Source organism: Octopus bimaculoides, chromosome Z, assembly GCF_046866305.1.
Source record: "Octopus bimaculoides isolate indiv1 chromosome Z, ASM4686630v1, whole genome shotgun sequence".
Taxonomy (NCBI): Eukaryota; Metazoa; Mollusca; class Cephalopoda; order Octopoda; family Octopodidae; genus Octopus; species Octopus bimaculoides.
This window is the reverse complement of record NC_142944.1, coordinates 7,054,065-7,069,629: the sequence shown is the minus strand read 5'-3', so window position 1 is coordinate 7,069,629 and position 15,565 is coordinate 7,054,065. Positions and strand designations below refer to the sequence as shown.

The following is a 15,565-nucleotide window of genomic DNA, read 5'->3' as shown; positions in this document are numbered from 1 at the left end:
TATCTCATAGTTGCAAGATTTCGATGGTGTGAGATTTTACTTTTAGAATGACATTGTAGGGTAAATGTGAAAGGCCAGATCTGGCCAATTTGAGCATAAAAGAGGTTGAATATTTGAGCCAGATATGGCTGATTTGAATGCTAAAGGGTTAGGGCAGTGGTTCTCAACCAGGGTCCATATAGCCCCTGGGGGGGGGGGTCAAACAAAATAGTAATTTGAGGATCAACTGTATTATTTTAAGGGTCCATGAAAAAAATGTTTAGTTTTGATGTATTTAGAGCAAGAAACGGCTATGTTTCTTTCTGTAACACTTAACATAGTTCAACATGTTTCTTGCTAATGTGTGCAAGTGAATGTGTGAAAAACTAAATAGGAATTTTGAAAGAAGTATCTTTAAGACGAGGTTTTAAACATCGAATAGATATGGGGGTCTGGGGTCCATGGATAAAACAATGGTTGAGAACCACTAGGTTTGGGAAATGCTACACAGTAAAGACTCATTTACAAAGAGGGGACACACACACACAAATACATTAAAAATGATAATTTGATTTTTTTTTTTTGTTTTTGAAGTGTACTTTTCTTTTTATTATTTACAGATTCATAACTTTGAGGATGAGCAAAAATATAGTCAAACGTTGAAAAGTCTTTTGGATGATCATAAAGATGTAGTCTCTTTATTGGCTGAGGGTCTTGGAGAATCTCGCAAACATATCAAAGTAATTTGAATTCATTTTTTTTTTAAAGTTCAACATAAATGACATCAAACTTTATAAGCACCAATTTCAGCTAAGAACTGAGCAACTGATCAGGTCCAAACCCAAATCTTATACATATATATATATTCACCGTGATTGATCGCTGGCCACTAAACCTTTTTTATTTTCTCTCCCTGTTTATTTCTGTGTACCTTTCTGATGAAGAGCGTAGGCTCGAAACGTAAATGACTTTCTCACTTTCCAAGCATTAAACTAATACATCTGTTTGTTGTTTACACACCCGTTTTCGTCTTATGTTTTGTTTTGTAAATTCCAACTATATATATCTATCTATATATATATACACATATATATACATATATATATCATCATCATCATCATCGTTTAACGTCCGCTTTCCATGCTAGCATGGGTTGGACGATTTGACTGAGGACTGGTGCAACCGGATGGCTACACCAGGCACCAATCTAATTTGGCAGAGTTTCTACAGCTGGATGCCCTTCCTAACACCAACCACTACGAGAGTGTAGTGGGTGCTTTTACGTGTCATATATATAGTATATATATATATATATATATATATATATATATATATATATATATATTCTTGACATTACAACCAGTCAATTTACGCTTTCGAAGTATCTGTGGAATAGAAAATCCTTTACTTAGATAACAAGTAATGATTGGCAATTGGAAGAGCAACTAGCCATAAAATTCTATTGCTAATAAATCCCAGTCCAGCTTATGCTAGCATGGAAAAATGGGGTTAAATGAACAAATAAGCTTAAGACAAACATGCAGATGCTCAGAAATACGTATGCACATAGCTTTTATTGATATTATTTTCTTCTTGGTAATTTTGAATTTTTATTTTTTTATTTTTTTAGGATGACAACTTGATAAAAATCTTTCTTGATCGTACTTTAACTTCAAGATTGGGTATTCGAATGTTAGCAGAGCATCACTTGGCAATGCACGAAGAAAAGGTATGTTTCTTTAAATGACTATCGGATAAAAATTATTTCTTTTCTCTTGAAAATATTTTTCTATTTTTTTTCCACACTTTACTATATTAGTTTGAATAGATCCTCACAACTAAGAATGTTAATGGGACTGTTAGAAAGAAATTTAGAATCTTAGAATTATGTTAGCTTTTGGATATGTAGGTGAAAATATTTAATTCTTGGATTATATAGCTTCATTAAGCCATCATTGCTCTTTTTTTTTTGTTTTTAGAGTAAGTCTAAGTTATTTTTCTGTTATATTTCTATGCATTATCTTTATTCTTTCTCAATACTGAGGTATTATTTACACAATATTTCAAATCTCATGTTATTCTAGTTGAACAAAAATAAATATATACATATATTAGTTAACTTATTTTAATGTTGATATATTTTCTCATTGGCATATTGGCTAATAAAGGGGAAGAGGGATATTTGGGTTTTCGTATGGAAATGAGAGAAACACAAATTGGAGTTTTGTCATCATTTGTAAATCATCATAAGAAGAAAAGTGTTTGCTGTTTTGTTTTGCAAAATGGTCAAGTGAGTGAATGTTAGATATTGGGTTTTGTTTGTTTTGTAATGTGTGATTTATATGAGTTGTTAGAGTTTGGGAGTTGAGTAAATGAGTATTAAAGTATACAGTCAGTTTATCAAATATATTTAGGTTTTATAGGTGGTGGTGGAAGGAATGAGGTTTGGATGTTGTGCTATTATAGTATCTATAATGAATAGCTTTGTAGAGAGACTGGTTTTAGTGTAGTATAGATGTGTGTGTGTGTGTATATTATAGCGATGTGATAAATATAAGATGCAAAATTATGTAATGAAATGTAAGTTTTTCTGCTCAACTTTTAATGCAAAAATATCAAAACTATTCTAAGACTTTAGTTACCAAATATGAAATGTGTTTTTGGAATATCCAGGGTAAATTATTTTTATTAAACATAACCATGAATTTATATGTCTGTAGAGCAACATTTACACTGTATTAAGCAAGGCTATGGAGTTAAGCACAGAATAATTGATAATCATCTTTGATATTATATGAAGAATAGGTTCTTTTACATTTCTGGGAAGTTTTCGTTCTACATGCAAAAAGAACAAAGCATTTTTTTAAACATTACAATACTTTAATAGGTTTGATGACTTGTATACTAGTCATATCCTACCATGTACTTATTTGAATAATCTTAGACTGTTTTTTTTTTTCAGTAGTAGTTGGGTCAAGGTGGAGCTCTTGTAATGAAATTCTTATACAGATTGAGTTCATTTTAGATTGGTTCTATTTATGCTTCTATTTGAATTGGAATAACTTGTTATCACCAAACTTAGAAACTCTTGTAGCATTGCTGGCCAAATCAAACACTTGTATGTTTCTTTCTAGTTGAAATACTTGTTTTACATTTTAAATAGTAGACAATGTAATATTACTCAAGCAAATGGCATTATGCAAATTAGCTTGTCTTAGCAGTTATTAATCTTATTTTCTGATATTTAAATAATTTGACTTTGGCTCATCATCATCATTGTAATTTAACGTCTGCTTTCCATGCTAGCATGGGTTGGATGGTTCGACTGAATTCTGGCAAGCCAGTAGGCTGCACTGGACCCCAATCTGATCTGGTATGGTTTCTACAGCTGGATGCCCTTCCTAACGCCAACCACTCCAAGAGTGCAGTGGGTGCTTTTTATGTGCCACTGGCACAGGAGCCAGTCAAGCAGCACTGACATCGGCTATGCTCAAATAGTGCTTTTGTATGCCACTGGCTCAGTTTTATATTTTCGAGTTATAGCAGATATTCTGTTATTCTGATTTATTCCAACATTCTAAAATTTGAATGAATGAACGAACGAATGAAATTTTCTATTAGACTGTAGATTATTTTTTAAAAATTGTCGACTATAATTTTTTTAAAAAGCTGTATTCCTTTTCCTGGCAAGATTTCACTTACTGAAAATGGCTTTACTTTTACTCTCAGCGTTGGATCCTAGTTAACACCAGTTTATCCAAATCGTTGATAACTTTTAATAAAAATAAGTTTTGTTTCACTGTGATAAGGTTCGTAGTAATTCTCTTGATACCTTCTTCTTGTGTATCTCTATAAATAGGAATTAGTGAAATTGGAAGCTGTGTTTAATAGTTTTTCAGACTTTGAAACTGCTGTGATACAATTTTCTGCATTTATTTTAAACAAAAATCTTTATTTATTGTCTTGTAAACTCATATCTCTTCTGCCTTGCCTTTTTTCTTTTTCCTGAGGCCTATTTCCGATGGCATAGTTTGCGTTGAGGGTCTCAGAAAACCTCGTAAACGTATCGATTTCTTGTTTATAACTCATTTGATTTAATTTTGAATCCTTCAGTAGAAGAAAGGCCGAGTGGGTTATTAAGCATAAATCACAAATGAGCCTCCTAAAGTGGTCCATAATTCTAAACGTGTCACAATCTTAGCCTCGATTTAAAAGTAAGGCAGGTGTAACGGGAGATAACTCTCAAGTTAATTGATAGTTTTTCCTTTCTGAATTTCTTTATTGGTTGTTTGGTGTCAGAAGCAAAAATTTAACATTGTGAACAAATGTTCGATAATGCTCTTTGCGTTAAAAAAATGCCTCAGCTTTTATTTTGAAATAAATGTTCAGTTAATGAAAATATTTGATCAGAATGAAATTCCATTTATATTAACTATTAATTTTTGTCATTAGTTATATTAAGTCATTCTTTATTTGGAATATGTTGTAGGTTAACACATGGACAACGGTTCAACGACAATAATTATCTTTTCCTATTTTTATTAGTTATTTAAAAAAAATTTCTTGTTCTTAGATTTAATGAGTATTCTACCAATTCTCGTATATTAAAAGTGAAAGTCATCTTGTTTTGATCTTAGAAAGTGGATATTACTATGGAAATATTGATAAATTACAATTTATAGGAAAGAGACGTACAATCTCAGATCCACTTTGTGATTTCATCTTATATATATATACTGGCAAAACTATATAACAATTTTCCTTAAAATATTTTCGTTGTTTATAAATACAGTTTTTGTTAACTCTTAAACCACCACACACGTTCAGGTTTTCTAGATGTGTTGTTTAGCTCTAATTAACTCTTTTCTATTTCTGTGGTCTTGACTGCATTCTTAGTCTTCTTTTGTTAATTCTCAGACTCTGTAAAATATAAATGATGTCTTGTATCTTCTGCTTTGTATATATTTACTCATTTTTGACGTTAGGAAGGGCATCCAGCTGTAGAAACTCTGCCAAATTAGATTGGAGCCTGGTGTTGCCATCCGGTTTCACCAGTCCTCAGTCAAATCGTCCAACCCATGCTAGCATGGAAAGCGGACGTTAAACGATGATGATGATGATGATGATGATTTTTACCTTCTTCCACTAATAATCTTAAACAGTAGTATAAATTAGGTGAACTTCATCTTTGAGTATTTTATTAGCAATAAAATAGATTGCAAAGAAAATTTCCATAAAGAAATTTGATTCTTAGCACTGGAATATGGGTTGCTTCCTACAGTGCAGCATATTGGGGAAATGTCTTTTACCATAATTTCTGGTTGACTAATACCTTCTAAGTAGAATTTCGTTCATGGAAACTGTACATATCCCTTTACCACCATATCTGCTGTCTTTGCAGATACTCCTACCTTTATATAATGTGGGCTAGCCATTATATAGAAAGACACAGGCTTGTTTCTGTATTGTAATTTAGTCTCCGAACACTTAGCATAAAGCCATCTCCTTCTTTCAGTCGAAGAGCTATTTCCTTTCCCTTCCCTTGACTTGCAAGTATTTAACAGCCTCAGTAGTGTTGGTGGTATCAAAAAAACCACCTAGTGATGTATATTGGTAAAAGATATAAATATTGTCTAGAAAACCAATAAGATTTAGAGTAAAAAATACTGTGGGTTGTTCGAATTGCACGAACACTAATTTACAATATAAAATATAGAAAATAAATGTTCCCTCATGTGTAGAAACTGGGGTGGATTTATTCACTTTTGATGATGCTGTTTTATAAGTTATGTGTGTGTAATGATTTTTATGTTCAGTTTTTCCATACTGGCACAGGTTGCACAAGACTTACTGAGATAATATTCTGTGGCTGAATACTCTTTCTAACACTTACTCTTGTTTTCAATTAAGGTGTTTCATTTCATGTCTTTGCATCACTGAGTTACTGAGCCGTACAACCAAAGATTCGAGGAGACACACACAGGTACACATACAAGAAGCTATACATGCATACATACATGCATGCATGACCATAGGCTATAGTAGAAAATATTTGCCCAAGTGCTCAAAACCTTGTGTTTGCAAAGCAAACCCTGACCGCACAGTCATGCCAGAAAGTTAGGTTTGGAACCTTGTAACTCCAGACTTGACCATGCTGCATGACACCATCTTTTCTATCAATATGTTAAGAAAATATACTTTTTCACATAATATTTTCATACAAAGGCATAAGTGATACAATTATTTGAACCTGTTGCAGACTTGTGATAGATGCATCGTGCCAAGGTCTTGCAACTACTCAGTAGGATCCATATACTTTGATATGTTTAGGGAATAGTAAAGTGAGTTGGGGATTAACTGCTTAAAATCAAAAGTGTTGTGGAAACAAGAGTGGAGTCTTTCTGAAAGATGAAAATTTAAGAGCCATCTAAGTTTATACATTCATTCTTTAAGTTTATATTTTAAATACAGATGAGGAATTCATGAAATATAGACAAGTGTAAATGGGTGAGGAAAACTGATCTTTCTGATGGCATATAGATTTGTGAGTTCTCTGTTCTTCTGAAATATATTGGTTTCTTGTTTGATTAATTATATATATATATCAGGGTTTTTTCGAGTTTTTAATTTTAATTGAAATTTAGTTTCTATTAATACTGTTAATATAAACGTATGTCTGGACAATACTGTGATATATATTCATGTAAATTCTTGATGGAAAAATTTGCTTTGTGTCAAGTTAGTTTCTTCCCTTTATGATTTATTTGTCTGTCCTTAGAGTTTCTTTTGTAAAATAAAATTTGCAAATTTGGTTTAAGTTTTTGTGTTGTAAGAAATTAAGAATCTGATTGATTTAAAGCAAAATCTCTATTTGTTGTGGGAGGATTTCAGAAAAGGAGAAATTGTTATCAAGAATTTAATAAGTTTGTGAAAATGGGTGGTTGAAGAAAGATTGGGTAACTTGGAATAAAGGATGCTAATAGGGTTTCAAATTCCAGAATCTCACTAAATTTCATGCAGATATGAAAACATGTTTTCCTAAATTTATCTTCAATGTGTGGCAGTATGTGTGTATGTTTTCTGTTATTTCCATATTCTGTAGATAATTGTGAGAGTTTAAACTTTATTTCGAATTCAAATGTTCTTAATGACATATGTTCACAATTACAAAAATATTAGAAAAATATCTTCAGTTATCATTTGAGTAAATACACAAGCCTCTCTTAAATATTTTGCCTCAAAAATTATAAAAATGACTATCACTACTATTTGCTATGCTGGCAAAGAAAAAATCATGATATTCCAATAATACTATTTCATAATATTATTCTGTGATTTTGGAGGATTTGGTGCAAATGGTGGTAACATTTTTTTTTTTTTTTTTTCTTGCTTTCAAAACACTCTTTAGTTGATATTTTAATTCATTTGTCTTCAACTGAAAAACAGATAAAAGTCAATAAAAGCAAGAAGTAATATTTCATGGTTCAGTCAATTGAAAATTTATACTTATAAATTTAACAAAAGGATCGTTGTTAATACAAAATCGTGCATTTCTTGTAATGTTGTAGATCTGTTTTCAAAACTCTGAAATTTATTTTGTGTCATCTTTGCATAATCCTTTAAGCAACTGAATATAAAGAATGGAACAAAAGCAAGTTCAACAACACTAAGCAAATTTCAGGACAAACTGGTGGGTGGGAGTGGTTATACAGATGCTGCTTTTTTTCTTTTTTCTTTTAAGAAGTTATACACACACACACACATGTACATAGATTCATACATATACAATTATTTATGACTAGCTCCTGTTTTTCTGTTTTTCTTCTTTTTTTTTTTCCGTGTTTTTCATGCATATTACATTTGCCATTTAAACAATCTTTTTTTTATACACTGAATATTGTGTGCAAGTGTGTTTTCCTAATCGATATTTGTCATGGGTCTTCTTACAGAGTTCTAAAAATGTTTAAGTTTATGTTTTGATTGTTTGTTTGTATTTATCTGTGTTCTTCAATTTTTAATTAAATTTTTTTTTTCTTCTTTTGCACGATAATAAGATTGATTAATCTAATTTCAAAAACAAGCTTACTGGCATTAACTAGAATACATTATCATTTCACTTTCAGGGTTTAATATTTCATCGTTTAGAATTGATAAATTATTTGATGGAATTTTTTATTATATTTTACACAACATGTGTAATTTTATTTTTAAGTGCTTTGAAAAGTTTTTTTTTTCCTTTCAGATAGTTTTCTTTTTCCTTCTTGTTAAAAATTCAAATTAGATTCTTTATTACATCATATTTTAAAGTGGGAGAAAAATTCTACCATTCAATCATTAAATTGGAATAAGTACTTAACTATATTGATACATTTTAGGAAAAATATTCGACAAGGTTCATTAACTAGTGAAGTATAAAATTTAGTCTGGGGGGAAATCTAATTTTATGAATCCGATGACTTTACAATTTTATTTCAGTTAGATGAGATATTAATGTTAGGTATACATACAGTGCTTATGTGTGTGTGTGTGTGGTATAATTATTATATATCTACATATAGTTACACAGCACATTCATATATATACGTGTATATATATATATGCACATGAATATAAATGGATGTACTGGGTGTGTGTATGTATGCATATATATATAATATATATTCCATTATGGTGTATCAGCTGGATGACTGAAATGAATTAAAAGCATACTGTGTATATTTTGAACTGTTACCAAAGGCCACTTTGACTTACATATTTTTTTGAAGTTGATAGAATAATTATGGCTGTTGATATAATTGACTATAAAGAAGATGGCACCACAGACAAGTGGCAGAAATCAGCAAGAGGAATATAAGAATATATAATGTGTGTGTGTTTGTCTGTGTAATTGAAACAACAGAATTTGAAGAAACTAGGGAAATTCTCTGTCAGCAACTAGTACAAAATGTTTGCAAAGTGGAAAGAAGTGAGAAAAGTGTAACTGTTTTGGGGCAGGGTCCTTTGACTGATGTAGAGTCCCACCTGAAATATTAGGCATCCTCCTCTCTCTCTTTCTCTCTTTCTCTCTCTCTTTCTCTCTTTCTCTCTCTCTTTCTTTCTCTCTCTCTCTCTCTCTCTCTCGCAGCAAATTAGTATTATTGTTATTTTTTCTATTTTACAAACTACATAAGTTTGGGTGAGTAAAAACAAAGTCATGTATAAACATATATATTTCTGCGAGAGAAATTCTAGAAGAAAAGAAATGTCACTTTTCTTCTCTTCTGTTGAAAAAAAAAAAAAAAAACCTCTTTCTTTCTTTTAATTTTTTTTTTGTTGCCATTCTGTTGCCCACGTTTTGCCTATAGGTTCTCATTCTCCACAGCCTAACCATGTTGGGATCATCAATGTGAATTTCTCTCCTCGCAAACTTATTGAAAAGAAAGCAGAGTTTGTAAGGTAAGATATAAAACTGCATCCACCGGGACACTGTTAGGTTTCACAACTTAAATGCTATGATTATATACATATATATATTTTTTTTAACTGTGCTGACTCTGGCTGATTTTTATTTATTGATATTTTTGCTTTTTATTTACTTTTTAGGTGTGGTTAGATATGTGTATTTAAGTGTGTGTGCGTGTGTGTTAGCTTTAAAGTGTTTTTTGTTTGTTGTTTTTCCTGACTTGGTTAATTTAGGTAAGGAATAATTTTAAGATTTGCCCAATATTTATTGCGTGTATATGTATGTGTGTGTACATATACACACACATGTATGTATGTGTGTGTGTATGTTTTATAACATGAACTGCAATCACAATAATAATTCTTCTGATATTCAGATGCTCTCTCTCTCTCTCTCTTTGTCTGTTTGTCTGTCTGTCTCTTTCTCTCTCTCTTTCTCTCTCTCTCTCTCTCTCTCGAACTAAACTATTATCATTTGGGACTAATTTTTAAACAGATAAAAAATGAAAATACAATAATGATCTTATAGCTTAGAAATTAAGAGTGGCAAGGAAAAGAGAGGGCTTGTGCCCAAAGATATTTAAACTTTTAAATTCATTTTGTAATATCAAAGGAATAAAATGTATTTATTTGACATAGCATTTTTGAGGATTTAATAAATACCTGGTGTTGAGGAAAAGATTGTACTTTGTTGTCAGAAATAATGTGTGCTATTTCTCTTGATAAAAGCATGGAAGTATCACTCTGGAAAACTATATTATATATAGTCAAAACTATATTATATGAATAAAACAAAGGAAAAAATTAAGTGATTGTGATAAGGAGAAGGAATCACGAAGAAATTAGGCAAAAGATAGTTTAGCCATTCACTTCTATGCCCTGTTTTTCTATACTGGTATAGTTTATGTAGCTTGGGTGACTGCTTATTAGAGACATTATTTTGTGGCTGGATGCTTTTCAGGTTAACAACCTTTACCTGTTTTTCAATTTAGGGATGTTGATTCTCTTGTTTGCACAAAGCACAAAGTTTCACAATATATTGTTTTTATAGGTGATTTAACCCTTTAATATTTAAACTGGCCATATCAGGCTCAAATTTTCTATTTGCTTTATGTTCAAACTGGCCGAATCTGGCTTCACATTGTCATTCTAAAAATAAGCAATCACATCGAAATCTCAATGCTACAAGATAATGGATGATTACTTAAAATCAATGTGAATAAATAAGCATTACATTTGATAATAATCTGGATGCTAAGGGGTTAATTGTGACATTGTTTTATTCAAAATATGATGAGCTTCATCTAATTTTCAACTACCAGTTCCACTCACAAGGTATTAGTTAATCTAAGGGTATAGTAGAGAATATTACCCAAGGTGCCACACAGATAGAATCTGACGCCATGTGGTTACAAAGACAATTCCATATCCACACAACCATTCACACGCTTAAGTAATATAATTATGGTTATAAAGTTCGTAAAGATTTTAGGATTGTCCAAGTAGTTACCTTCATTGAAATTTTCAATAATAGTTTTATACTGAAACCACATTATTCTACTATTAGCATTGTTGTATTGTAATTAATGCAATTTGTTATATCCTCTCCACCTGCAGAAACACTCATTTGTCTGGCTGAAAGCAAATTATTAATGCATAATGCAAGGGTAATGCATCCTTATCATCATATAACGTCCTCCTTTCATGCTAGCATGGGTTGGACAGTTTGAGGGAAACTGACCAGGCAGAAGTCTGCACCACACTTCTGTGTCTGTTTTGGCATGGTTTTTTTACAACTTGATGCTCTTCCTAACACCAACCATTCTGCAGAGTGGACTGAGTGCTTTTTACCTGGCACCAGCACAGGCAAGGTCAGTTTTGGCATGGTTTTTACAGCTGGATGCATTTCCAAATGTCAATCACTTTACAGTGTGGACTGGATGCTCTTTATGTGGCACCATGTAGTAAAGGGTAAAATTATAAAAAACTTACTAATTAATTAAATAATGAAGTTGAGAGAGAGAGAGAGAGATACAGGATATAATTTAGAAAGATACCATTTATTGTTTTACAAAGACTTGGAATTACAGACCTTTTTTTTGTGTGTGTGTGTGTGTGTGAGAATTGGCAAAGAGCAACTTTAGATTTGTTGACCAAAAGAAATCTAAATTAGATCTTATATTTTGTAGTTTAGCAGACTGAATGAATAGTTTGAGAAGTTGAGTATAATCTAAGGAGTAGTAGTAGTAGTCGAGTCTGGCTTTAAAATGTGATGCTTTTCAAATGCTTTGATATTGACTCAAGAAAAATGTAAAGTATTGCAAACACTTCCAGTCTGTACCAACAAAAGAAAAGTAGGTTTTAATTTGAATAAAAGCAATTATAATAATACTAAAGGTTTATAAAAGTATTGATTCAAGACGCATGACAAAATATTAATCATGGTATTTCATTTCTTATTTTAAAATGTCTAACAGAAACAGAATTGTTTGAATCTAAATATTAACACTTTTATTATCTTATCTTTGTTGAAACTCACTGGTTTTGTTTTAATTAATTTTGAAAGTAATGAAGAATTTAGTAAAGTAACTTTGTCATTATTAAACTGGTGTTTTGGAACATAAATTAACATGAAATTTTGATGGAAGGGTTTAATTTAGATCACTCTAAAACAAAAAAATTTTTTTATCATAGAACGAGGAGTGATCTCAGGCAGGCTGGAATGAAAAGAGTTAAAGACTAATATATAGCTATTTTATTTGTGGACTGGTTGTAAAGAATATCCTCTCTCACTGAATGTGTGTGCATGTAGGTATATGTGTGTGTGTGTGTGTGTGTGTGTGTGTATATATATATATATATATATATATACACACACATATATACATGCACCACACACACACACACACACACACACATACATGTGCTTCTCTCAGACTATTCTTTCCCTTATAAAGAACTATGCTCAAAATGTCATGCCCCCTTTTCTATCCATCTTAAACTGCGCGCCAACCTAATACATTCAATGTGTACATCTTTCTGAATTTTATTCTTTTTAGTTTTGATTTGCCTATATATATATATATATATATATATATATATACACACACACACACACACACACACACACACACACACACACACACACACACACACACACACACACACACACACACACACACACACACACACACACACACACACACACACATACAGGGTGCGGTGAATAAATTGTCATCTAAATTACACAAAACTGAAAATAATACTGACGTCTCATTTTAACAGATATATTTACCAAAATTGCATAAAAATATCTTGAAATACTAAAGGGTAAATTTATTCAATAAAATCACCATTGGCTTCAACCAAGCCCTCCAGACAACTTCAGAATCTCCTGCAACTCTTCTGGACGGTCTCCTGTTTTAAATTGGTGAATGCTGCCATAATCCTTGCCTTCAGTTTGTCTTTGGTGTTACAAGGAGTTTTGTTGGTCTCTCGCTCAACTGCACCCCACACATAATAATGGTGTTTGCAGTCTGGGGAGATAAGTGGCCAGATGTTAGAGGTGATGTGGTCACAGATTGTCTGACAGCTATGACTTTGTTCTCTTGCTTGTGTGGCATGGTGCAGAGTCCTGTCGCCAGACACAGGGTCTTCCAGCAGCCACCCTCTTGACCCAGGGCAGCACTACCTCCTCTAGGCACTTGATGTATGCCTCTGTCTTGAGTCTGAGGCCATGTGGGAAGGTGAATAGAGGCATAATGTCCCCATCACGAGTGATCATTCCAAACACCATGATGTTGACTGGATGTTTGATTTTTATCACTCTCGGTACATGTCCTCAGACTGACACCCAAACACTCTGAAATGTTCATATTGGAGCTTCCGGTGCAGTACAACATGTTGTTTCCAAATTTCTGGCAAAGTGAATTGTGTCATGGTGCTGTTTTTCTTACAGACGGTGCTCAACTGACCCTACCATATTGTGTAGCTGACAAGATCAAAAACAAACAATGCACTTGCACAAAATTAAAAATATAAAATGGCGTCAATTTACCCATTGCACCCTGTGTGTGTATGTATGTATATATATATACACACACACACACACACACACACACACACACACACACACACACACACACACACACACACACACACACACACACCCATACACAATTTTCTATCAACATTTCCTTGTATGTATTTTTTAACAAATTTTGGCTTTCTATTACATTTCTATCATCACCACTTGCTTTCCTTTTTCTCTTCTTCAGACATATTCAGATATTTGTTCTTTCATTCTTCATGGGGGGTGTCAAGATAAAAAAATTAAAAAATTTTTTTTTTTTTACATATTGTTAACAGAATTTCGTAGTTTATATGAAAATGACAGACATTTTATAGGATTTTAAAAAAAGTTTTCAATAATTGATGTTTTTAATTCTAGTTCAGAATCATCTTATTGTATATACATTTTCATACACACTGAGTTTTCTGCTGTTTATCTGTCTATCCAAATCCATCATAAGATACTTGTTGACCCAGAGCTATAGTAAAAGACTTACTCAAATGTGGTTGTGGTGCAAGCATAACCATATAACCATGTCTGTTCTTGTCTCAGTAAATTTGCTTATTTATGTAATGGTTCTTTGTGGGCGTAAACAATATGAATTCATAACCTGATTTCTATTGTTGTTAGGCCAAAGACACCCTTGGTTGATCATCAGTTCTTTGTTTATCCAGAACTACACCCTACATTGGTGGCTACTTTTAGCAGATCAAGTACCTTATATGTTGCCCATCTCTATGGCTTTCTGTTCAGGTTTTTGCCCTATGCTTGTGTCACTAATGTTCATAGGAAAAGTACACACATCTCAAAAATTGTTGAGAAAACCGAGAGTGTCTTAGCATCACTCAGTAAGACCTTTGTCAGCCACTCTCCAGCTGTCTATTTAAAGCTGTATATGACTATGGTATGTCCACACTTAGAGTTTGCATCACCAGTCTGGAACCCCTATTTTGCTTAGCTTATCAATCTCCTGGAAACTGTTCAGAAATGTGCAACCAGACGAATACCTACCATCAGGCATCTACCATATTCTGAATGTCTTGCTTCTCTGCACATGGATGCTTTAAAGCTCTGACATCTGGCAACTGAGTTGGTAGACACCCACAAGGTTATCCACCATCTTTCTGACAACCACCTTGGGCACTTTTTTGAATTCCATATATCTAATACTTGTGGGCATGCTTACAAAATCAAAAAACAGCACCCATGACTTTTGAACACATTTTTTTCATGCTCAGAATTACTGAACCCTGCAATAAACTACCCACATCGTCCGTTAGCTGTCAGGACACAACATCCTTCAAAACTGCCATGCTTCCTGAAGTTTGCCAACAGTACACCTGATGCCCCACTCCCTCCATTTTTGTTATTGACTCATTCACTGTTCACTTCCTGTGCATTATTCTATGTACTGTTCATGCACTTTTGGCCACATTTTCTCTTTTTCCAATGAGTTGAAGTGCACCTGAGCACCGAATAAGTTCATTATATTATATTATATCAATTGTTCTCTTCTCTGTATATTAAACCCTATTGTTATCACATTTCTATTGAAAACTGTCATTATTAAGCTGGGGTTTGGAACAAAAGTTAGCATGACATTTTAATGGAAGCTTTATTTAGATATCTGCATATCTATAAGTGTGTGTGTGTATATATACACACACACGCAGAGGCTGTTGCAGATAAATTGAGACAATTTTTACAATGCATAAAACTAAATAATGGTAGTAGACAGGATATAAATTTAACGTAACATTTGTTACAACAAAAACATTTATCACTCTATACAGCCATCCTTTCGGGCAATTGCTGCCCCCACATGAGAACAAAATTATTTTACAGTTGCTGCAACCTCCACCTTTTTGATTTTGCATGTTGCATGTATGATGCAGATCTTCAAACTGTTGACACTCGAGTGAGGTAAAGCATTGGTCCTTGCTTGAAGTATGTCCTCTAAAAAGTTATTGAGAAGGTTTAAATCTGGGCTATTACTGGGCCAGATGTTGACCCTCACAAAAAGACAGCACCTTCTCACCAGGGAAGGCTTGTGTTACTTTTGAACCATGGCAT

General features: G+C 32.7%; 1 protein-coding gene across 1 annotated transcript in view; it reads left to right on the top strand.

The window, feature by feature from the left end:
• The window catches only part of LOC106879645 (branched-chain alpha-ketoacid dehydrogenase kinase), a 65,179-nt gene that overhangs the window by 34,166 nt on the left and 15,448 nt on the right, over nucleotides 1-15,565 (top strand). Inside the window, exons 5-7 of the mRNA XM_014929307.3 lie at nucleotides 600-719; nucleotides 1,610-1,708; nucleotides 9,341-9,414. Of these exons, the coding sequence (XP_014784793.1) occupies nucleotides 600-719; nucleotides 1,610-1,708; nucleotides 9,341-9,414 (293 nt within the window). The remainder of the gene's footprint in view (nucleotides 1-599; nucleotides 720-1,609; nucleotides 1,709-9,340; nucleotides 9,415-15,565) is intronic.